The sequence below is a fragment of the Punica granatum genome, chromosome 1 (assembly GCF_007655135.1).
Source record: "Punica granatum isolate Tunisia-2019 chromosome 1, ASM765513v2, whole genome shotgun sequence".
NCBI lineage: Eukaryota > Viridiplantae > Streptophyta > Magnoliopsida > Myrtales > Lythraceae > Punica > Punica granatum.
The window spans coordinates 5830756-5854811 of record NC_045127.1 but is presented as its reverse complement, the minus strand read 5'-3'; the positions used below and the strand labels follow the sequence as shown (position 1 = coordinate 5854811).

At 40.4% G+C, this 24056-nt stretch overlaps 4 protein-coding genes across 6 annotated transcripts; 1 reads left to right on the top strand and 3 right to left on the bottom strand.

Annotated features, from left to right (window-relative positions):
• Nucleotides 1-59: 59 nt before the first annotated feature.
• Nucleotides 60-2730, bottom strand: LOC116200623 (pentatricopeptide repeat-containing protein At1g79490, mitochondrial). Its single transcript, XM_031531457.1, has one exon. It carries the CDS (start codon nucleotides 2606-2608, stop codon nucleotides 101-103), a length of 2508 nt encoding a protein of 835 aa, XP_031387317.1. The 5' UTR covers nucleotides 2609-2730; the 3' UTR covers nucleotides 60-100.
• A 562-nt stretch (nucleotides 2731-3292) lies between these two features.
• Nucleotides 3293-7207, bottom strand: LOC116191453 (ALA-interacting subunit 3-like). The gene is made up of 8 exons (XM_031520257.1): nucleotides 6728-7207; nucleotides 6082-6140; nucleotides 5920-5994; nucleotides 5717-5830; nucleotides 5520-5590; nucleotides 4292-4589; nucleotides 3753-4042; nucleotides 3293-3584 (listed from the first exon to the last, which is right to left on the bottom strand). Exons 1-8 carry the CDS (start codon nucleotides 6813-6815, stop codon nucleotides 3530-3532), a joined length of 1050 nt encoding a protein of 349 aa, XP_031376117.1. The 5' UTR covers nucleotides 6816-7207; the 3' UTR covers nucleotides 3293-3529.
• A 1553-nt stretch (nucleotides 7208-8760) lies between these two features.
• LOC116193134 (polyadenylation and cleavage factor homolog 4-like) lies at nucleotides 8761-12438 on the bottom strand. Of its 2 annotated transcripts, XM_031521905.1 has the most exons (5): nucleotides 12161-12438; nucleotides 10893-11337; nucleotides 10170-10804; nucleotides 9522-10070; nucleotides 8761-9306 (listed from the first exon to the last, which is right to left on the bottom strand). In XM_031521905.1, exons 1-4 carry the CDS (start codon nucleotides 12164-12166, stop codon nucleotides 9531-9533), a joined length of 1626 nt encoding a protein of 541 aa, XP_031377765.1. In that variant the 5' UTR covers nucleotides 12167-12438; the 3' UTR covers nucleotides 8761-9306; nucleotides 9522-9530. The 2 variants fall into 2 exon arrangements, with proteins under 2 accessions (XP_031377765.1, XP_031377764.1); XM_031521904.1 differs by having other exon boundaries at nucleotides 8761-10070.
• Nucleotides 12439-15645: 3207 nt separating this feature from the next.
• LOC116209402 (succinate-semialdehyde dehydrogenase, mitochondrial) lies at nucleotides 15646-23897 on the top strand. 2 transcript variants are annotated; one of them, XM_031543035.1, is made up of 20 exons: nucleotides 15646-15949; nucleotides 16822-16935; nucleotides 17103-17202; nucleotides 17650-17698; nucleotides 18183-18270; nucleotides 18363-18473; nucleotides 19634-19696; nucleotides 19832-19942; nucleotides 20450-20515; nucleotides 20680-20757; nucleotides 20836-20913; nucleotides 21337-21403; nucleotides 21575-21660; nucleotides 21888-21920; nucleotides 22036-22068; nucleotides 22202-22302; nucleotides 22627-22712; nucleotides 22993-23099; nucleotides 23190-23267; nucleotides 23531-23897. In XM_031543035.1, exons 1-20 carry the CDS (start codon nucleotides 15833-15835, stop codon nucleotides 23567-23569), a joined length of 1605 nt encoding a protein of 534 aa, XP_031398895.1. In that variant the 5' UTR covers nucleotides 15646-15832; the 3' UTR covers nucleotides 23570-23897. The 2 variants fall into 2 exon arrangements, with proteins under 2 accessions (XP_031398895.1, XP_031398903.1); XM_031543043.1 differs by lacking the exon at nucleotides 15646-15949 and adding an exon at nucleotides 16014-16159.
• Nucleotides 23898-24056: the final 159 nt, after the last annotated feature.

Here is a 24056-nt window from a genome sequence, read left to right as displayed (position 1 = left end):
ACATCTCGACTTCAGCAACTAGCAGAAACACTATCATAAATGTAACAATAGAGGGAAAGTGCAGTCATGAATTGCCGTAAAACACTTTATTTAGCTCTACTTAAAATGATTTCCCAGACATGAGGGGCTTAGGAGGGGACAAAGATCTAATCTCAGGAGCCGAGCTGGGAAATAATATATTTAACTTGTGCATGAGAATGTCAGCCCTCGATGGGATTTCATTCAGAAGAAACTGCTGAACGATTGGTTTCTTGAACCACTGCATCACCGAATCCCCTGGAGCTCTGAGAACCACCTTACTAACCTCGAAAGGGGATTCCACTGAGCTAAGCATCTGTGCAACTACAATCTTCAAAGTGGGCCCTGTAACTAACTTGATTCTTCTTGGTATCACACCGTAGTAAAGCATCCTCTTCCTGAACCTATGGAGGGTATGCACAACAGCTATAAGAGCAGCCCCCACGGACAAATTCCTGACATCGAGGGACCATGCAATGTGCTGATCAAACACGATTGCTTTTGGGAAGAGTTTATTCTCATATGCGACTTTCCAAACGCATCGAGCCCTGTTAATCTGCCCCATTAGGACAAGGTAATTAAGGAGAACGTTCACAAAATACCTAGCTGCCCCTTCTTCCAGTTCATAGTCAATCCCATGGAAGAACTCCCGAACAAATGATAAGACAGGCTGCTTCCTCTGTTCTGGGCCGGTGAACAGCCCACACATAAAGTCATGGGCTTTGTGTCTCGTCGCACTTAGTATAGCCATCAGCTGCCTCTCCTGCTGCTCTTCCTGGCACCTTACCATATAGGCGAGAATCGATGTGTAGAGTATCAGATCCACCTTTGCTGCAGAGTTCACGTAGGTCTCTAGGAGGGGCTTGGCGGACTCATATAGACCGTTCTTCATGCAAGATTCAAACAGCTGTCTAATGATAAAGTTGTTCGTCCTAATACCAGATGATCCCATGAACTGTAGCCACCTCAAAGCAAGATCAACAGAACCGTCCTTGATATATACCATCAGGACATCACTGGCACTCACATCTACAGAGAATCCCATTGATTTCATCTCGAGCAGTATCTTTGCAGCTACATCCACGAGCTTCTTATTGGCCAAGAGAGTCAAGAGGGCAGTACAAGTGCTAAGACCCGGTTTCAGGCCTGCATTGGTCATGGAATTGTAAAGCTTCATGGCAGCATCTACTTGTCCAGAAGCAGCATGCATCTCCAAGAGACAGGAGTAGGTGGATGGGGTTGGCAAGAATCCAGCCTTCTCCATATCTGTGAAGGCAGACATCGCAATGTCCAGCTTCCCCGACTTTGCATGGGACTCGATGATCAGAGTGTATAGCCCGAAATTAGGCCTGAACCCAGCCTTCTTCATGTCATCCCATAGCCTAATCCCGGTCTCCAACTTGCCCGCCTTCACAAACGACTCAATCAGGGAAACAAACATTGTTGCAGAGGGCCTTAAACCGTGAACCGGCAATTCCATATAAACCTTCATGGACGTATCGAGTCTCCCAGCTTTCCCCATGGAATCAACCAGCGAGGCAAAGACATTATAGCTCGGGCGGTACCTCCTTGATTTCATTTCTTGGAAGAGCTTCATAGCGGCATCGAGGCGGCCCGATTTAGCCAGGCTAGGAATCATTAACTCATAAGTCGACCCCTCCAACGAACTTTCAGCCGCTTCCATGCTCTCATATATCTCGAACGCCTTGTAAGGCAAGCCCTTGTTCAAGAACACGTTAATGAGGGCATTATATGTCTGCGCATCGATCTTACAGCCCGAATCTCGGGCTTTCTTGAAACAACAGAACGAAACCTCCAATTTCTCGGCTTTAGCCAAGTACTGAATAACCCGATTGTAAGCCGTAGCAGAAGCAGCAATGCCTTTACCAGAAACCATTTCATCAAACAGTTGCTGAATCCCATCGAAGTCTCTGTTTTGATTCAACCCATCAAACAGCATAAGGTAACACTCATCATTGGGCACGTACCAAGGTTGCCGCTTAGCCCAGCGAAAGAGGCTGAGAGACGCGTCGCTCTCGTTGATGACCTTCAGAGCCTGTACGATATGGGTCGTGTTGGGGACGAACTGGAGCTTGTCTAGTTGGGTCTCGAGCTCGGGCCCCCATTTCCACCGCTTCACGACCTCGACGATCTTCGCGACTGCGGAGATGTTGTGGAGGGGCTTCCTGATGTCACCAATCATGACGTGGTCATCGAGCCCCGGCTCCACCGACCGCACGCCCTTGCCGGTGTATATGACACCGCCCGATTCATCGAGATACTCGATCTCCTCAGTCCACTCGCTCGACTTAACGCCATCCCGGCCAATGTTTTCGGAGCAGTAGCTTCTGAGGAAATTACAGCTGGGGTAGGGAGCTTTAGCTGCGAGTAGTAATGAAAGTGGGCCTCCCTTTTTAAAGCCTAATATCGGAAGGGGGCTTCGGGTGGCTTCATGGAAGCCGCGTGTGTGGTCAACGGAGGAGGTGGTGGGGAAGTCGCACGGGGTTGGGGAAGAGAAGGCGCGGAGAGAGGAGTAGGATTTGAGGAAGTTAGGGTTCAGAGCAAGTGATTTTCTACTGCAACGAATCATCACCAGGCGGCGGTGGAGGCGACGCCGGCGGCGCTTTTCTTGAGGATTTTGAAGCTGTAGTTTGCAGTAGAGAGAGAGAGAGAGGGAAGCGCGACGGAGGGGAGACGGAGGAAACAGACGTGCCTGGCGACGGCAAAACTTTTTGGTCTAATTACTTTCCGCATCCCAAATTTTTACTTGAATGCACTTCGCACCCCGTAGTCTACATGTTATTAAATTGCACCCCGAAATTCTCGCGAAGTATAGACTTGCACCCAGAAATGGGCCCGTTTGATTTCATGATGTGATTTTAGAATCATAATTTTGATTTTAACTCTATCCACTACACAACAAAAACACACGTTTCCCAAGTCAAATTTATAATACCATCTCATTTGTCTTTTTCCACAATTAAAATCAAAATCAAAATCAAACTTAGTTTAACTCTGAAACCAAACGCCCCCAAATATCGGTCTGTTTTAACCAGATTCACCCACCATCCCAAAACACATTACAATGGTGTGAGTTGCAATATCATCGACATCTGGTAGTGTTTTATCACATATACAGTTTGCCGGTCGATTAATCTTTGACGCTCTATGCAAATAATCAAGAAAATCGCAGTCGAGTGTATTTTTATTGATCAAGCCAAGGCGAAGCATTGATATAGAAGAAGAGAGAGCATGGCATTCCTATCATTCTTACTACACTTAAAATATAACAGAAGCTTGTATTGAACACAATTTTGTCTCATTTCATTGCTTCAAATAAAGCTACAAAAGAAATAAATGAAGAAATTACAAGCTAATAATAATGTGCCTTCTAAACTCGGATCATAATAAGCAAACAGATCTCTTAACATATTGATACACAAAATTACACTACTGAACATGAGAACCACGGGATATGGTCCCACCAGAAGATGTCTATCGGCGACTTGCCCTACTGCCATCCGGGGTTTCTGTTCCACGAAAGGTAAGAAGGGTCTCCGAGTTGCCTGGAAACAAAGAAAGGCAGTTCCATGATCAATAAAATGAAGCCCTGTTCAAATGGATAGCAAGGACCCCAACAATTCATCTAACAAGCTTAAATTTTTAGACCAGTTGTCAGCGGTCATCTGCTTTTACTTGGCGAAAAGCAAAAGAAAAAAATGAAAAGAGCTAACCTTGGCTTGACGAGATACACAATTGTGAAAACCATGGCCAGGAAGAAGCACAATCCTCCCACGGTGAGGTAAGCGATGCCAAGGAAGTCGTTCTTCCCTCCGAGCCAGCTTGTGGTGGACAGCACAAGCTTCTTCTTCCCGCTGAAGCTGTACGTGTTGTAGTTGTTCCCCAAAGTCACCTGTATGACATCATTCACCTGAAGATCTTCCTCAATCTTCCCGTACAATTTCCTGAAAGTTGGCAGTGCTGCTGTTCGCATCCACACTATGAGGTCTTCCTGCTCACTCAGCTGATGAAAGAAAACAACTGGTCAGCTTTGCTTGTACTTTTGGTGAAGAAAGAATGCCCGACTTGCTAAGTTAAATTAATTATCATACCAATTAAAAACTAGCTGAAAATTTCCATTCCAGGAACTATTGCTATGTCTTTTTAGACAGTTTTAATGCAATTACAACCAATAACGCAACAGCTATTCACTGAAAGAATGGCAGTTCATATATGAGACTGAAGTTCTGTGAGGGAGAAGTAAGGTCCTTACTGGTATGGACTCATTGAGTCGTGCACCACCAATTAGTGTTCCATTTTGGAAGTTCCGAGGAAACACATCTTTCCCAAACTTATGTTCCCTGTCGCTCTTCCATGAGATACCCCTTTTGTTTACAGCCAACTGTTGGCCACTACGTGAAAAGCTGTAGGTATCGTTGAACAAGCTCCAAGCTATAAGACCACAAGGTACAATCACCTGACCATTACTATAATCCTCTGGTTTGCAGTCGCTGACAGCATTTGCACTGCTGTTACTCCGCAACTGTGAGTCACTACGACTCTTCACATACCTGAGGTTCAAAAGAGCAGACACAGACGTCGCATTAATGGCATATGTAAACCACAGAAACTTTGAATTATCTTGATGGGAAAAGGTAAAAATGATAATAAATTCTCATCCAAAAAAATGATAATAAATAGAATGTAGTAAGCAAAATATAGAATTTCGGTACAAGACTTGGTATTTATCTTCCATATGTAAAAGCAATATATAGATTTTAAAAGAGCAAAATTTCAAAATAAAGGTTAACATGCTCCTTTTTTATTTGAGTGAAAAATGCAGGTTAACATACTACACCATAATAGGGAAACTCTTTGCAGTGATATTCTTTTCTTTTTTCATCTTTATACATTTCAATATATTACAGTTCTTTGTCTAAATTGGAGATTTATAAAATAAAAAAACTCAAAATCCACAAATTTTGATACAGATAAACTGCTCAAACTCAACTATCCGAGTTCTTTTTCATTTCTATGTTGTACGTGTAATTTCGGCACCTTCTTGGCGTTTTTAGAGTGAATACTTTATATTTGTCATTCAAAGGAGATATACCAGCACCAGCCATCTCAGTGGCAACTAGAAATCGAGATTTCTTTGCCTGTTAAGTTCCTAATGTCACACCTTCATCCTTGCGGCGTATACCAAAGCAATAAATCAAAAGGCATCAATACCAACGCACTACATAGATAAGAATGACAATTAGATATCTCTGCCCCAACTTTCAACTGTCAAGCTTAGTTCAAGGTATCTTCGAAGGTCTGCATCTGCACCAGTTCCTTCCAACAAGTAATTTTCCACCCCCAGTGGTTTTTCAGTCCATCATATCCAGAATAGCAAGAAAATGGAATTAAATTAACAGGCCACTCATTCCATGACACTTTCTTCTAGCAAACAGTCAAGCATGTGAATGATAAAATACGATGGTGCAGGTACTACAAACCGGCGATGATTCTGATAGAAGTTGTCGAGCTGGTAGTAAACATAGATAGGCCTCTTCATTTGCTTAGTCACCTGAAGATACAAATCACGAAAGGAAGTGAAAGAGCTTATTAGCAGTTCAACTGATTGGTGAATACCCAAGGGAAAAGACAGCTGCGAATGATTTTTCCGCTTTAACCAATCAACTGGGAACCTTACAGTTATATTTCTGGTGCAGGTTTTATTTCCAGGAGTCTGAATGTATTTAACCTTATCATTTCTAGCGTCTACTGGTATGCATTCAGTATCATACCGATCGATTATCTCAACCACCTGATAAACAACAACACTCGTTATAATGAATAAAATATCATAATGTGATGGAGTCTGAACGACACGAGCTGGGACAAGTTCCAACTTACATCGCGCGAAGCAAACAGGGAAGCAACTCCGATGGGAATAAAGACAATGCTGACAAGCATGAAAGCTGAAATCACCTGCACAGATAGAGAGGAGAATTTAATCCCACTACCCATAATAAAAAAATGAATTGGTGATGTGCCACGGTGAGAATCAAGTCTCACCCAGCGCGGGGTCAGAATTGGCTTGCAAGCCGGAAGTTCCTGCTGAGTGAACCGTGAATCTGAGGACACAAACAACACAGAGTCAAAATTCATTCTTATAACCCGATGAAGAAATAGTTCCGAAATATGACAAAATCAAAGCATGCCCCCAAAATTTCTCTGGAAGGTGGGAAAAGTCAAAGCCTAGAATTGATCATCGTGCTACCCCAAAAACTTAAAATGCAATATGACATTGTCACAGCACTGATTCGCTCGAGTTTCAAACTGTTGGCAGACATATGTATGGTGATTAAAACCCGGCAAGATAGTTTATCATAGAAATCTGTTCGCGGGATACGATCCTCAGGAAGTAACGAGCAAGTATAATTTCCTAAAACATCAGCTATAATCACCACAGAAGAATTGTCTTCCCAAGGATTGTTTCGGAACTCCGGCCGAGCCAATTATTAGCATAAGCTAGACAAACAAAGTCATGCTGGGAAAGGAAACAGAGCTGAAAGGCCAATCCACGGAAGCATAAGCACGACCAAGCAAAACTCCAGCAAAGGGAGAAAAAGTAACGATCGGCGGGCCGCGGGTTCGTTCGCACTCAAAACGTCAGGAAACGCGAGGAGGACAACAGAGCATGAGAGAGGGAGATTATTACACTTGGGCCGCTTAGAGTTCCTCCGGGCACCCGAAGGATCGGCCGATCCGGCGGCGACGGAGCTCGAGGGCGCCGTACTTGAGCTCATGGCAGAAGATGTTCAGCACAGGAGGGCAAAGATCGGACAGCAGATAAAAAGCCGGCGCCGATGACGGAGATCACGGAGTAGGTTGAGAAGCTTAAGGACAAGGAATGGAATGATAAACCCCCCCAAGGGATCTTGACGGATATGCTCGGTCTTGTTGTTTGACTTTTGATTGGTAGCAACAGAAGAAGAAGGAGGAGGACAAGGTGAAGGGAAAGAAGGAGAAGAAGCTTCTCTCTCTCTCTCTCTCTCTTCCTTGTTCCCAACAAAGGACGGCCACTTTCTCTCTCTAACAGTCTTCTTCTTAGAGAGAGAGAGAGAGACGACGACGAATTGTCAAACCTCAACCGCGGGGTGCGAGGACGGAGACTGGGAGACGGCACGCCCGTTTGGACTCGTTCTGGACTCTGCAATTACTTCGTGGCTATCGAAGATCATATGAAATTTCCTGAAGAAATAAATTTAACAATTAACGCCTGAATTATTTATTATTGGTACTATTATCCCTTTTTTTTTAATAATTCCGGACTACGATAAAATAATGAAAGAGGAAATTCCAACGGAACTACGTGCCGAGGAGGATCAGACAATTCTGAAGTGGGCCGCTAGATGTGGATGCAATGGTAGCCCAATAAAGGAGGCTTATGGTTCGGGAACATACACCAAAAGGGGAAGTAGGGTGCACATAAATTCCATTGGGAACATGACTTTGATTTCCCCCTCTCTAATCCAAAAGAGAGAGGGATTTCAAGTAGCGATGGCCTCGATTCTGATCATCATCGCTCAGACAAGGTCGAAGGCTGACTTTGTATTCGCCGACAACTTCGTCTGTGTTGGTGGTAGCGGGCAACAGAACCCCGCCTCTTCGATCTCCCCTTCTTGAAGAGAAAAGGGGACAAATTACGGGCAGTAATGGCTCGTTGCCAACCATTATCGCCCCCAATGAAATTGTGGCGGGCTCTATACCGCCGACAATCTTGTTTGTGACGGTGGGGGGCACGTCAAAGGGTGATCTAAGAAGGGGCTGGGGGTATCCTTGGTCGCTGCCACCCCTGAGTCCCGACTAAGGTCGTCAGAAATGTATGAACCCTCTAGTAACCACGGATGAGGGGGGTGGTGGTAGTCGAGGGTGGCCCCCCTTTCCTCTTTCTCTTGTTTCTTTTTTATTTTATTTAAATTTTTATACATGATTTTTATTTTTATTAAAATATTTTATGCTATTTTATATCCAAGCGTACGTTTTAATAATAATTTATTTTTAATTTTTTTTATTTGTGTTAGTTTAAAATTTTATTATTTATATTTTTACTTATTTATTTTATTTCTAATTCACAAATACCACATCAATTGCCATGTAGGAGATCTGTCCTCAAAAAATGACATGTCAATAGCCACATTGGCAAAAATTGGTGCTGTTAGCATAGATTGACGATTTGTATCACATTCTTACAAAATAAAAACGTTTGATGCTCGATGATTTCAAGTTTTTTTTTGTACTAAAATATTACATATATAAAAAGTTTGTATCATTTTTCATAATTTCCCTTGATTATAATGCACGGTGAAGTTTTCGATTTCAATCGTTGATTGCTTTACGATGAAACATACTCTTACTTATTGATTAAGCATCAAGCGCTCCACTTGAATATCACGAGTTCGAACCTCATTGAGGACGTAGAGCTCGCCACTATATGGATGTATTATGGGATGGCGGTGGCCGGCCCATATTGCTTGATCCAGTGAGCCTTGGACTTAATTCACTAATGTGATGAAATAAATATTTTATGACGGTTAAGTTCTCTTAGTTGGGGCAGTCACAATGGTCTAATAATCCGATTTAGCCTTTTATTTAGCAAAAAAAAAAAACACACTCTTGCAGAAACTAAGGCCAAGTTCGTGTCGTATAGAGAGTTAAGAATCGGATCAGAGACAAAGAATTGCTTCAGAATTTATTCATAAGCAAAAATTGGAAAGAACATAGTATTCTCTCTACATAAGCATTGTCATGTTGACAGAACCAGTACCAGATCTAAATCTCGGTATCGATTATCGAACACTGAAAAGATGAAGAAATTCGCAATTCAAGTACATCAGCAAAGAGAAATGGTGTCCGAGTACAAAGCCCTCATCTACCAGAAGGATCCCATAAGTCTTTGTTTCTTCCCTCTCATGCGTTGCATCGACCGGGAAAAAAAATGAGGCACAAGACCATTGCGACAGTATAGATTGGGAAGAGCCGCAAAACGAATGGTCGAATGGGAAGGGGATGTGCAAAGGGCATTTCTCAAACTGATGTTGCATTTTATAATGCCAAAGTATTTACATGTACAAAAGGTCACCAGCTCGTCGAGCTCCAAACTCTTGGTGAAAGATGAGGTCGGGAGAATTTACCGCCAGTAATGAAGAGACGAACAAATAATACAGGAAGAGAACCTCGGCCATCTCCTAGTTAACTACATAGCCGTTTTCTTCAACTGCCCTCTTCAATGCTTCCCTGCAGATCAAGATGACAGCAAAAGTTCTCCATGAATGTAAGCGCCGGCATATTTTGCATAATGCGGAACATTTTCAAACAACACATTCTCGATCAAAACCACCAGAAAGCAGATACAAGGTCACGAGGCTAAAGACTATGTGCAACTTAAACGAACACTAAAAAATTAATGCCTGAGGGAAATCTTCTGAACAGGAACAACATCGAATACGTACCCCCTCTTGTCAAAAATTTTCAGCGGGTGCACCACTTGATTCTGACCTGCATTTAGCATGAACTACAGGGCCCAACTGAGACCTATCTAATCCTGTGGTTGAGCCATCAGGAGGTGCATTCAAGTAAACTGCTCCTTTATACATCCATTCTTCCACCTCATCGCTATAAAAATCTTCGAACGGCTCCCTGCAGAGCGCGCATACAGTCTGATCTTCATCTGCTGGGACAGCCATTTCCTCATCGCTTTTCTTCTCCTCGGTGGTCTCGGTGGTAAAGAACCCAGGAACTGCCTCAGCGACCAATGCCTCTGCACCACTGAGCCACATGCTCGTGCTGACATACCATTTCCGAGAAGAATTGTGTTTGCGATTCTTGGCAGTCCGATTCTTACTCACATGCCAGTCCATGTGACTGCTGTGCTCATCTTGGCTTCTAAGCCGGAGCCCACATGTGGTGCATTGCCTGGGCAAATCAGCATAGAGGGCTTTGACAGCAGATTCATGTCGAACCTTAAGATGGTTCACGTCAAACTCAAGTCCAACAGAGTCCTGCAGAAATAAAAGTTCGAAGTATGCTTAGATAGTTGAAATTTTAGACGAAATTAAGCTCAGCTTGGTTGAAGAGAATGATTCTAATTTGCCTCCTACCTGTACTAGAGGGGCTTGATTTGCCAGCGAGATCAATCCTTGAGACATGAGAGAACTTATCAAATCAGAGAATGCACCTCTAGCTAATTGATTACCGGGACCTTGGGAAATTGATAAGGCTGGCAAAGCGCCCGAAGGCAGAGGAGGCATAGGTCCCCTGGGAAGATGTAAGGAGCTGCTTGGAATGTTCGAGATTGGCAAAGGAGGGCGCGCCACACGCAGAAGATTCGAAGGCGCTGGAGGCATCGCACGAAGGGGACCCCGTGGAATAGATCCTGAAACAGTAGGCTGATGGAAACACTGCGGAGCTAAGGGAGTGGCTTGCGCTTGACTGCGCCGACTCACAGGCAACGAAACAGGTTGCTGGCTCGGGAAAACTGCAGGTTTCATCGAAATCATACCCCGGCTAACTAAACTATCTAAAGGCTCATTCTGCTCTCTATCTGTTACAGTATCAGCCACTGTCGAGTTCAATGAACCCCTCATCTGTGTCATGCTCGGCGGTATAGAGTTCCCGAGGGGCAGCTGAGACCCGTGCTGATTAATATAGGGAAACAATTTCGCAGATGAAGTTGGATCTGCATACCGTGCCTTGACAGTCGCAGGTTCTCCTGCAGATGAGTGGCAGTGCATACCTAAAAAGACATGTAGAAAACAATTATAAACATCCTTTCCTTTCATTTAAATGCTTCTGCAGATTATGGAGTTTTACTTCAGACTTACCACTGGAAGAAAATGCTGTCGCAAGCTTCCTTCTGGTTCCTCTGTTAACAAAGTGTCGTGAAGCCGGAGTACGGCTGTCAGCAGACGTCCTTGCTGCCTGATAACAATGAGAAGCCATGCTCTGATTTGTGCTGCTTCTCGATACTGATAGATTCATAACTTCCCAGTCAAACTCCTCTTCTTCAGTATCTAGCCAAGATAACATAGCTACCTCGGTATTGCCCACACGATCAACAGAAACTCTACTTTCTGATGAACTTTCCCTTTCATCATTCCCATAGGCATCAATTAAAGCTCTTCTAAGATTCTGCCGATGCCCGGGCTCATTGATGACATTAGAATAAGATGTAGATGTTTTGAGCCGATTACTGCAGGCATCCTCAGAATAGTATTCTCTTCGAGCGCCTAATCTTCTAGCCGACGTCAATCTCTGGGTTCCTAATAACTGCAAAGTGGCAACATCGCTTTAATGTTCATTATTCAATGGTAAGCTTCTTCTTTCTCACTACAATTTAATTAGCATCAAATTCTATTAGAGGAAACGTTAAAAAGCAATTTAGGGCATCGAATTGTTGCTGCTGCAAAGGCTAAGAGCATGTAATCTCAATTAACCATAAAGTTCTTCTCCAGCTTCCCGCATACTATCTCAGAGCCAGCAAAATTATTCGATACACCCAGCATTCCACATCGATTCAATCTGCTCGATGCAATATGCTTCGCCTATCAGGTAATCCAACATTCAGAATGAATGTTTTTCCATGTAGCGATATTGTTTTATTCTTTTAGATGGGAATGCTGGGAGCATCCAACAACAGCATGCGGCGTATCATGTTATTGTTCCGAAGAACTCGCAGAATCCGGAACGACGGTGTCGATTCGCAGAAGCAGAACGCATATAAAAAGCCCAAGCAAACAAGCAAACGAAAACGAAAACGAAAACGAAAACGAAAAAGGCATGAAATTGCTCGAAACCGTGGTTTCCATTCACAGAAGCAGAACGCACGAAGTAGAAAACTTAGCAAACAAGCAAGCGAAAACAAAAGGCACGGAATTTCTCGAAACACGGATTCGTGCGAATCGAACGCAGTAGATAACCGAAGAAAACAAGCAAACGAAAACTAAAAGGCGCGAAATTTCTCGCACTAACTGTTTATACTCCATGATTGATTAATTTACAAAGGAGAGGATTCAAGATTACAGAGAGGCTACACAAAAACCTTGAGACACACTCAACGAAGGAAAAAATCACCGCCGGAGCAAACACAGACCTTCATAACCCTAGCGCAGATAGCGTCCGGGATGCCCTCTCCGTGTGCCTTCTCCTTACCAGCGATGATCGTCAGCAGGTCGGTGATGACAGGTGCAGAACTGAACGTCAGTTACGGCAGCGTGGACTCGTGGACGCGGGCGATCTGGTCGGAGCCGGGAGGGGAGAGCCACCGATCGTCGCGGAGCTTCAGGGAAACCCCGATTTCAGCGTGACAGAGAGAGGAAGGAAGGAGACAGAGAGGAATGAACGAAGTCGGTTTGTGTATCGAAGGCTTTGATTTTGTATTTATAACAAAATAAAAATTTGAATGAAGCGCTGTTTGTACGTCGGTGGAGCCGAAAAGGAAAACGGGAGAGGTTAGATTATTGATTGGGCTGAAAATGGGCCTAAAGGCCCGGCCCATTAGTAGGTGGTTTACCGTGAAAGAGCCCGTCAAAGTTTTGGCTCAAAATCATGGAATAAAATTGCATTGAAACTTTCGATTTTATTAGATCCATATTCGTATCTTATATACAAGTTTGACAATGACGACAAATTCGACGACCAAGTTAAACTATTGAGAAAATAAATAATATGTCTATTTTGTATTAAATTTATTATTTTAAAATTTTAGTATATTTTTCATATCTCAAAAATTTTCGCAATCTCCTATAGCTGAAGCACACGCAATCCTTATTAGTTGTTGACAATGGTTAATAGCATATTTGGGTCGACCATGATGCTCTTCTTTTAGTTGATACTATCCTCAAGCGTTAACCCCACCATGCCTTGTGGGAGCTCAAGAACATTTTGATTGGCATTGTACATGGAAATTTGATTCCGAGAACCTTCAAGCCCATGAGCTTGACTAAGAGTTTGTTTGGGAGTACGGTGAGAAGTTGAATAAATACATTTTCACCATTCTTTAAGTAGAAGCAGTGGTTAGTAAACATTTTTCAAAACCACGATCCGGTTAATTTTGGAGATTACAAGTGTTATTTTTTTCAGCAGATTAATGGGTGTTTATGAAAATCAGTTTGCTTATTCTATATTTTAAACATTAATTTTAATTTCAACAGTTTTAAATTAATGTCTCATAAATACTCTAGTTTATTCTGAAATAACACTTATTTTTTAGCAATTCTATTTCAGTACTTTTCCATCAGCAATGATACTTCTAAACCAGGCCTAAATATTTAATGAGTTTTACTCCTCCATTATGGACGAATAACCACAAATCAAAATGCTTGTTAATGTGGGCGCATTATGGGCCAGTAATACTCACCAAACTAGGTGCAAGGCCACGCGTTGCGCTTGTATGTAAAAATATTTATTTATTGGGCTTTGGCCCAAAATCTCACAGAAAAAATATTAAGTTATCGAAAAATCTTTTAAATTATGACTTTTTTAATTTAAAAGCAATTCAATAAATTTTTCCATTTTAAGGAGTTAGTCAACTTACGAAGTATAAAAGAGAAAGAATGGACAAATAAACGAATTCATCACAAATAATCAAATACTTTGAGAAGGCAATGAGACAATCAAATAATGTATTCTTATAAGTACTTACTGGCTTTTATATATCATTATAGATTCGAACATATGGCAACCACGAGCTGAGGGGCATGAACGAAAGAATTTCATGAGTCCAACATACTTATGTGAAAAGTCCTCATTGCATCTGAGGAATTATTGGACTTTTTTTTTTTGCTAATCCGAAGTGTTCGGGTTTCGTCCGATTAATTCCCGAGACTCTGTGAACTTCTGGCGGCGCACGGAGGGGGTAATTGCGCCAAAACCGCTCCGGTGGCTCCAAGGGGATTCGAATATCGATGCAAATTTTGGTACACATTAATCACTAAACCGAACTCCTCGGAGATATTGGGCATAATAAACAAGAAATGGGTAAAAACTCATTTTAAAGAGCAAGAAATTGAATTCCCGCGCAGAAGCAGTCAACGACCCATTGGAAAATGCATTGCTCCACACAAATTTTTCTTTTTTTCTTTTCCTTTTTGTTCCTTTTATGGCGATAAGTATTGGCACTCCCAAGAAGATCATGAATATATAAATATGAGCATATATTGAAAAGGGTGTATTTTAAAATGGAAAAAGTTCATTGAAGTAATTAAACATTGGGAAGGCTTGTTATCTATTTGATGAAATTATTCTATAAATAGCATAATTATCTTTTCACACGAGATCATAATTTGCATATGCATTTAGGCAAAATATTCAAGGATAATAAAATGATATTTGTGTTATTTTCTCTGAGTTCAAACTATAACACAATGAGCTATGATTAAATCAGCAGATCCAAGAGCGGGGCTCCTCTAGTGACGGCATGGATTGCGATCTTCCCATGGATCACTCCATCGGTAATATAGTTTGGAGAACTAATTTTGCAGATTATCAATAGACCATTATTGGACACGATAAATAATAGATATATAAAAACTTGATTTTTAAGAGCGAGGAAATTGAGAATATTCCAGCAAGAAGGGAATAACAAATCAAGAATACTTATAAAATGAGGAACAAAATCAAGAAGTATTTTTTTTTCTTTAATAGAAGGCGCATGAAGAGATGATGAACCGGAAGCCAATGAAGTAGTAAAAAAACTAACGTGGCATTCTCTCAAAGATCGAACATAGGCCTCTCATCGCACAGGCATGAGGAGCCAACTTTAATATATTATAAATAGATATGTACTCCATGACCTTAGCCAATACTAGTAAATAGACAAAAGAAAAAAATTCATGCAACGCACGTACTTATATAATACTAGAGCATGACTCGCGCGTATGTGCAAAATAAAAATAATTTCATGTTGATAAATGTAGCCATCTAGGTGAGATGTTGCATAAATTATCTTTCGTTTTCTGAATTGCTAATTTGCACATGCTCTATGCACGAATGTTTATATAACAATCTTGTTGTAAATAATATAAAATATTATCAAGAAAAATTAAGAAGAAGGGATTTTATAGTTTAAATTATGAAAGAGAGGAGAGGGAAAAAAAATTAATGTGAGAGCTAGAGGACGCGAAAGAAACGTGGAATGAGAGGATCATGGGAAGTGAGACGAAATTCTAGGAAAAAAAAAAGAGATGATATTTTGCATAATGACTAAAATATTTAAAATCATTTTCTTTCTAATTGGACGGCTACGTCTTTCTACCTCCGATACGAAAATAATTATGCATCATTCTAAAAAATGCCTCGAGCCAAATGTTCGATAAACGATTGATCGAGTAATTTCATAGTATTTATTTATTATTTTTACATGAGTGCGGTTATAAAAAATAACGCTCCCTTAAATAAATAGCATGGAAGTATAGATTAGTTCTTTGTAAATTGTAAGACATTTCGTTAAATTAAATTGATTTATCAAATCCATTTTGTTTTCTTTTTTAGCAAATCCACATTATTTTTGTACAATTAACTAATTGATTGATCAAATAAAATCATGAATTTTATAATTTAATCTGGACGCCCAGGCGCAGCGGCTGCCGAAAGGAAAATTGGACTGACTTGCACTGTCCGCTGTCCAGCGAGGACTGAGGAAGAAAGGGGCCAAAGCGGCTGCAATTAACGATTGGGTTAAGGCGGATTAGGAACTAGGAAAAGCTCTGGGGAAGAGCAGCAGCAGCTGCAGCAGCAGAAGAGCAAGTGCAGGAAGAGGACGACGATGACGTTGGCGAGCTCACGGACGGCAGGCCGATCCTGCAGGCTCCTTCGTGCTCGTGGCGCCTTCTCTCACCATCTGCCCTCCATGCACGCCGCCTCTCCGCCTCTCTCTCGGCAGGCACGCGACCTTCACATTCTTTCTCTCCCTCTCCCTCTCTCTTTCTCTCTGTTCAATATAATATTATTTATATATGGAGTTCCTCCACTGGCTGCTTCCATGAATTCGCTTTGCTAGCTCGGCTTCTTGTTTGTTTCTGTCGCTCACCGCTTAGGAATCAGTGATCGGTAGCCAGTGAACGTCTAGTCTCTCCCTTCCCGCCTTCCTCTGGTTCGTCATCTGTTGAGTGGTGTTTGATTGTGCAAATTTGCTGCTTCAGTGTTTAATCTTTCCTTCTTCCATTTGATGTTTGATATCAATAGCGTTGAATCAGCTCGAGATTAGTCCCTAAGCTTCAGCAGCATAGACATGGTAGCCAATTGGTTTGGACTGCTTAATTTCCTTCTCCATATTTATTTAGCTAGACATAGTTGACTTTTTAGCTTCGATTTCATCTGGCAGCGGCTTACTCATGAAACTGATCAGTTTACTTATTAGTTTGAGACAAACTATGATGAACCTTCTCGTTCATTGCATTCATTTGCCACAAGCAGCTCTTACGCATCTCTGTTGGAATTGAACTACCATATTACTTATAAGTGGTCAAGACTGTTCTTACTTTGCTCGAACAGTTTGCTTAGAAGTGTTTAGTTTGTGCATAGATCATTGGGTCACTGAAAACTCGATTGAAACATCCTGATGAAGTTGGATTATGTTAATGTAGGAATGCATGGTTCTGCAACTTTGAGGGTGTGACTTTTGATGCTGTTTAGATATTGATGTTTTCTGTGGGTGGACATAGTCTCTTGCATTTTGAGATCCTTCAGAATACTCAATATTTTTCCGCCACCACGGTCGCTAACTGACTTCTGGTATGTCATTTCATTATTTAGATAAGCATGGATGCTCAAAATCTTACTGCACGGTTAAAAAGTTCAGGCCTTCTGAGGAGTCAGGCGCTTATTGGAGGAAAATGGATTGACGCATACGATGGGAAGACCATTAAGGTATCATAAAGCAAGCTGGCTTTTTTCTTCTCTTAGTTGAGTCCCATATGGAACTTATTTCATATTATGAATGGCATAAAAAGGTGATTGCCTATAATTCATGCAATTTTCACTTTTATAGCTGCTGCTTTATTGTGAAATCTCATACCCAAGGCATGTCATGGCAGGTTCATAATCCAGCAACTGGTGAAGTTATAACTGAAGTTCCATGCATGGGTTCAAAAGAAACAAATGATGCTATATCTTCTTCATATGATGCATTCTATTGTAAGGGACTTCTAATCCACCCCCAACCCAAAAAATAAAAGGAAAAGAAAATCAAGGAACTGATTTTTTTTTTCCCCAATAAGTTGTTCACTTGAATCTTGTCACGAGAATTTGGGTAGAGTTTGTGCATGCTTGAAGACTTGTTGAGGATTGAACTATGTTTGAAATTTTACTCGATGATCGCATTCACCTGCCGTTGGTTTGAGTACTTTGGGGCATAACAATTCTCAGTAAAAGTCAATTAATTCATGCCAGCCTCTGCCTTCTTCAAGTCACATTTAATAGACCTAAAATTGAAAGTTTACTCTAGATTGTTCATGGAGTCTTGAAAAGTTTAGCATTTCATTTTCTTCTATGTACAAAGACCATTACAGTGCCAGCAGATGTTGCAGTCTCTTTGTTCGATGCTGATGTAAGCTTGCATATGTTGTTCTTTCATTGATGTAGCTTGGAGCAAACGGACTGCCGCTGAGAGGAGCAGACATTTAAGAAAATGGTGCAATTCTCTTATTCTGTTGGCCTCTTGCTGATCTTCAAAACTTCAGATGAGACATTATTTTCTTTAAGAAAATATGAATGTGTGGAATTGCAAGATATAATACGGCACCTTGAGAAGTTGATGATGACTAATCATGCTAGTTAAGTTCTTCTTTATGAAGCACACTTATAACCGGAACTCTTCTCGTTAAGTTCTCTATGAAGCAGTCATAACTTGTCCACCATTATAAAATAAAAAGGGAGATTTGGTTCTGGATGTATAAAGTGGCAGATAGCCAGGTGTTCACATCATTTGATAGTTAGTTAACGTGGAATTTTATCTTGTGCTAGACATTGTGCCTTTACTTGTACTATTGACAAGAAGTAGAGGGACAAATGACTGCAAGATATAACTTGATGAGGATTAAAGACATTGCTACATCTATGTGATGAATTTACCAGTACCCTTGTTTTTAATGCTACTTCTTTCTGCACTTTTCTAGGTATGATCTGCTGATCGCCCACAGAGAAGAACTGGGACAACTTATAACTCTGGAGCAAGGAAAACCTTTAACAGAAGCCATGGGCGAGGTAGCAACTGGTCTCTGTGTCACTATCAAGAGTGTGTGTCTTGGTACTTTTTTTCTTATTTATATAATTACTAAATTTACAAGGCATGACAGGTTACATATGGGGCAAATTTCATTGAGTTTTTTTCAGAGGAAGCTAAGCGTGTGTATGGTGATATCATTCCATCGCCTCTAGCAGATCGCCGTTTGTTAGTTTTAAAGCAGGTAACTATATCTCTGTGTTTCCATCAATAGTTCTATATGGCTCACTACAAATTGCTTGTTTGCTTCTATAATTAAGATTTTACTTCTTATGAGGAAAGACATATGGCAAACGTGTAGCTGTCTTAGCATAAGAGAGAATTATTAGCTCAAGGTCAACCTCTATAAAAGGCGAGATTCCATGTGACATGCAATATTATAATAAGATCTCTATTTTCCATATGTTAACCAGAATTTAGAAATCACTTCCATGAATTGGAACAGAATAACTGGAGTCAAAGATCCTGGAACTTTATGTGAAAATAAGAGCAGTAAAAACTCTGAAACCCTCTCTTTTTTGTAAATTGTCATGGCCTATGAAATGTTCAACAGTAGCAACTACCTGCCTCAGCCCTTACATACTCTGTGGTATTTTTGTAAGATTGTGGCACTTGGTCTCCCATCATTTCTAGGAAGATGTCCCCAGAAGTTCTTTTTGTTAATAGCACAAAATATTAAGGTGGCGTTTGGTAATGGAGGAAAGTATGATTCTACTTAACTTCACGGGATGAAGACAGAAGTAGTTGGGAGAATTTGTTATTAAAATATTGGTTGTAATAATGGTTAAGAAAAATCTGTCAGCGAATTTATTACTAAATTGAAGAAAAAGATAAAAAAAGTAATGATTATGTTGTTAAATTGAGAGAAAATTAATGAATAGTTGATGGAATTTAGTATATTTAGTATTAAAAAATTATTTGTAATAATGGTTAAGAAAGTTATTTGAGAGAATTTATTATTAAATTGAAAAAAAAAGATAAAAAAGGAATGATTGTATTGTTGAACTGAAGGAAAAATAAAGTGAAATTAAATGGAATAGAGTATGACTCCATAAACAAACAAGGCTATTAATTTATTTTCAGGTTAACAGTAAATTGTTGACACCAGATGTTGAGGAAAAAGATAGCCATTAAGTAGCTGCAGGATCCTGATAGAATTGACATTTCAACGCATGACCGGGTTGACCAAGATCACCTATCTTACTTGGACACCTTCCTATAATCATCTTTGGGAATTTCCATACAGACAGCAGCATAAATTTGACCCTAGCCAGGAATCTAACTAGCAGTTCTATTACTATCTCGTGAAATTTTACCTTCTTGACATGCATCCTGATTTTGCAGCCCGTAGGGGTTGTAGGTGCTATCACGCCATGGAACTTTCCATTAGCCATGATCACTCGAAAGGTAGGCCATGCCTAAGTTTTTACTCAGTCCAATTTTTGCATGAAATCATTTATGGTCATGTATAATGTATCTAAGAGGAGAATATTAAGTTGTATCTTGATGATTTATTCTCAAGATATTTCTCAATCACATCAGGTTGGACCGGCCCTTGCCTGTGGTTGTACAGTGATCATAAAGCCTTCTGAATTCACGCCTCTCACAGCTTTAGCGGCAGCTGAGCTTGCACTTCAGGCTGGAATACCACCGGTAACTAATTCTTGTAATTAGGTCCCTACGTTAACTATGAGATGCATTTTCACTCTAATCCCTTGAAGTCTATCACATATTGGTGCCCTCATGGATGCTGCGTGTAATCCCGGTGGAGGTTTTCATCACAATTTAAAGCGATCATTACATTTCCACTTGTTAATGTTTGATATACATATATGATAATTGCATAATAACTTGATATATGAGAAGCAATTGAAAAACCTTTGTTTAGAAGCTACGAGATCATTGACATAAGTTGTAGCGGTTACCTAATCTGGAGTACATATTGCATTTTCTTTTATGCATCTGAAGATACATTTTGAACGCCAAGGGAGATTATACCTATGTGCAGTTAGATGTACTTATGTGATTACATCTAGCATTTTCCATTTTTTTTTTTTGCATTTGAAAATTAAAGTTTGAAGCTGAAATTAGGACTGCAGTCACCTCATCGCAAACCTTTGTTTATCTCATCTATTTTTTCTTGTATGTTCCACCATTCAGGGTGCTGTAAATGTAGTGATGGGGAACGCTTCTGATATTGGGGATGCCTTACTCGCTAGTCCACAGGTCCTGTCTATTCCCGCAGTTCCTTATTCATATGATTCTTGAAGGTTGATGCTTTTTCTGCATACGATAGGACCTCATAAAGGAATGGGAGCTGTTGAGAGGTTCCATATTTCCGAGCCTAATTGAGTAGGATGCAGTAACAATTCAACAGTTGTTCTTTACAGGTAAGAAAGATTACTTTCACGGGTTCAACAGCTGTTGGGAAGAAGTTGATGGCAGGTGCATCTGCAACGGTTAAAAAGGTATTTACATGCAACGAAGTTACCTAATGTGGGTCTTCAGATTACAATGATGCTAAAACCTGACTTTTGATGTTGCAGATTTCTTTAGAACTTGGGGGCAATGCGCCATGCATAGTGTTTGATGATGCAGATATTGATGTGGCTGTGAAAGGAGCAGTATGTCATATAGTTGCATCTTGACTATTTCGAACTTTGCTGTTAATGTTGAACTTTTGGCAAATCTGAAATCGTTTTGCAGTAAACTTCTTTCAAAGAATTGGTTTAGATTGTATTATCACCGGTTTTGTTGATATCAGTCTCTCCTAAGTTTCCCGTTTATTTATACATGGACAACTATAGTTTTCTTTTCCATGTAATGAGGTGCTTCGAGATGGGACTAACACCTATGCTAAAGACAGTAAAACTATCAGCAGTGCAAATTTTAGGAAGTTTCTGCTTTAAGATAGATAAATTTGCAACTGAAGAAGAACAATACCCTTATAGTTGTAAAGTTCCACAATTGTATGTTACTTCGCATCTATGGTCTGGGTTCTTTGCTACTGCTTCTTTTCAACTGATGCAGATGCTTTTATACTGCAGCTAGGAGCAAAGTTCCGTAATAGTGGACAAACATGTGTGTGTGCAAACAGAATTATTGTGCAAGAAGGTACAGCTGGAAATTTATGATGGTTTGTTTGCTCGCTGATATCAAGAACACACTATTAATCCAGCTAGATGTTTTATTTGTTACAATCGAGGTTGCACAAAATATGGTCACGTAAACTGTGCGGAGTACTTATGAAACATGCTTTATGGGCTACTCGGAACCTTCATACAGGCATATATGAAAAATTTGCTGATGCTTTCTCGAAAGCTGTCCAGAATCTAAAAGTTGGCGATGGCTTTAGTGAAGGTGTTGCACAGGTACTCTATGCGCACATCCCAACTATGGCACTCAATTTGTCTGGCTTTGTCTGTGTTGTTTCTTTTTTAAAGTTATCATCTTCGGTATAGTTTGGACGAAATGTTATATGGACTGCATTTTAATGAAATTGGCGTTATTCATACTAAATGCTTTACAATAGTGTCTTTTCTTCCCAAATTATAAGTGATTGATCTAGAGGATTACTCCTGTAATCATTCCTTCACAGGGGCCACTTATCAATGAAGCTGCACTGCATAAGGTTAGTTTTGCTTGCTGTACATGTAGAATTGCAGATATGCGTTCCATGGTGCTGATTACCTTATTTCAAGTAAAGTTTGTTAGGGCAGCATCTTATCATAGGTTCTGCTGTGCAGGTTGAGTCATTCGTTCAAGATGCCCTCTCTAAGGTTCTTTCTCGCTTTGTCTACTGAGATATGATTAATATTTGACATCTTAAGTTCAAAGAGTATGAAATGCTCAATAAGTTAGTCCTGTTGTTGTATATATTCTTATGGTTATTTATATATTGTTTACTTGAAGGGAGCAAAAGTCCTACTTGGTGGCAAAAGGCACAGCCTAGGAAGGACATTTTACGAGCCTACAGTTTTGAGTGATGTAAAAAGTGAGATGCTTATCTCAAGGTAATAGTCTTCGGCCAAGTTATGCTTTCAACTAAGAATTAGAATCTATAGCCCGAGAAAGTATTTGGAGCAGACTTATGACACGGAATGGTATTATAAGGTGATGCAGTTTAATTGCTTTGTGAGTGATAAAAATCTGCAAGCTCATTGTTCAAGCAGTATCTATTCAGAAATTCTTCCTAGGACATAACAAAACATGATTTGGGAGCGTTCCTAACTTTTGATTTTCTCAAAGGTCTTCTTCGAATTGTGCTTATGGTTGTAGACAAGTTTTACCTGTATCAAATTTTCAAGTTGGTTCTTGTTTATTATGTCTTATTTCAGGGAGGAAGTATTTGGACCTGTGGCACCCCTTCTGCGCTTTAAAACTGAGGAAGAAGCTATTCGTATGGCTAATGATACCAATGCAGGTTTTTCATTCTGGCCATATCTTGGGTTTGATCTTGAGTAATTAAGAGTTCTCGTGGTGGTTTGAGACTATTTAAAAAAATATATATATGTTATATGAACTTGCTTTTTGGAGTAATAATGAAACTTGTTTTCATTTACATTCTTGTATGGATTAAAATAGTTTGTGATTGGAAAATAGTTTCTGAAGATAAAAGTCTATGAAACCGTTATGGTTGTTTGTAATGAACTATTTCTCTGCCTTATATATTTTATTAAAATAATATTTGCATGCAAATGCAGGTTTAGCTGCATACATTTTTACAAACAATGTTCAACGTTCATGGAGGGTCACTGAGGCCCTTGAGTACGGGCTGGTCGGTGTCAATGAAGGATTAATCTCGACAGAGGTGGGTCTTACTCAAAGTTTTACCCTGCAGAATGTTTTATCAGGGAGAATAAGTCAATTTGGTCCATTGACAAATTTGCTTTGGTTCTAGGTGGCTCCATTTGGAGGCATCAAGCAATCTGGTCTTGGACGGGAAGGTTCCAAATATGGGATTGACGAATATCTTGAAGTAAGTATTTTGCTTTAGTAGCTTTATTAGCTTGTTCGGTCACCAAGTCACAACTGGCAGAAGAAGATTTAAAAGAGAAAGGAAAGGAAAAAAGCTTGTAAGACTGCTGTTTGCTCTGCTGTGCTTAATATGGGTATCCTATTTCCCTAAATGCCTGCATGAGCTTCCAATCTCTGGAGTCCCTGTGTTTCACAAGAAACACCTAATTCCAAGTTACTGCTTCTATTTCTCGTATCGTGCTAAGTAACTGTTTGATTTGGCAGTTGAAATACATGTGCTTGGGTAATATGACCGGTAATTGATGTTGCCCACAACTTTTCCTATGGCAACAAAGGGCAAATCAGGCGCCGCCTCTGCCCCTCTTCAACCTCCTTTCACCCTTTTGCTTGCTTTGAATAACGGAAGTGATCAGCCACAGCATCAGTTTTCCCTATGCATCAGAGAAATTCCACAGCACGGGGCAGTAGCTACTTTGTTCGCTCTAATCATGTGTATATGTACTTAAATAAGTGCCGGTTCATATCGGTTTGCTAGTTTACGTAATTAAGCGCTGCTTCATAACAGTTGCTTAGTTTGTGTGATTAAACGGTGTTGGTTGCCCCGTTCTGTCCATTTAGCCTTCGTTATTCAGCTTCTGGTTACAGGGTTTCACGAAAGTATTGATGCGTGCTTTGACTCGCACCCGTGGTTACACGAGACCAGGATTGAACTCGAATGATGCATTTTGCTATGGACGAAATGGAACAGTCTGGAAAATAAAGCAGTCCAAATGCATTTGCCCTGAAGTAC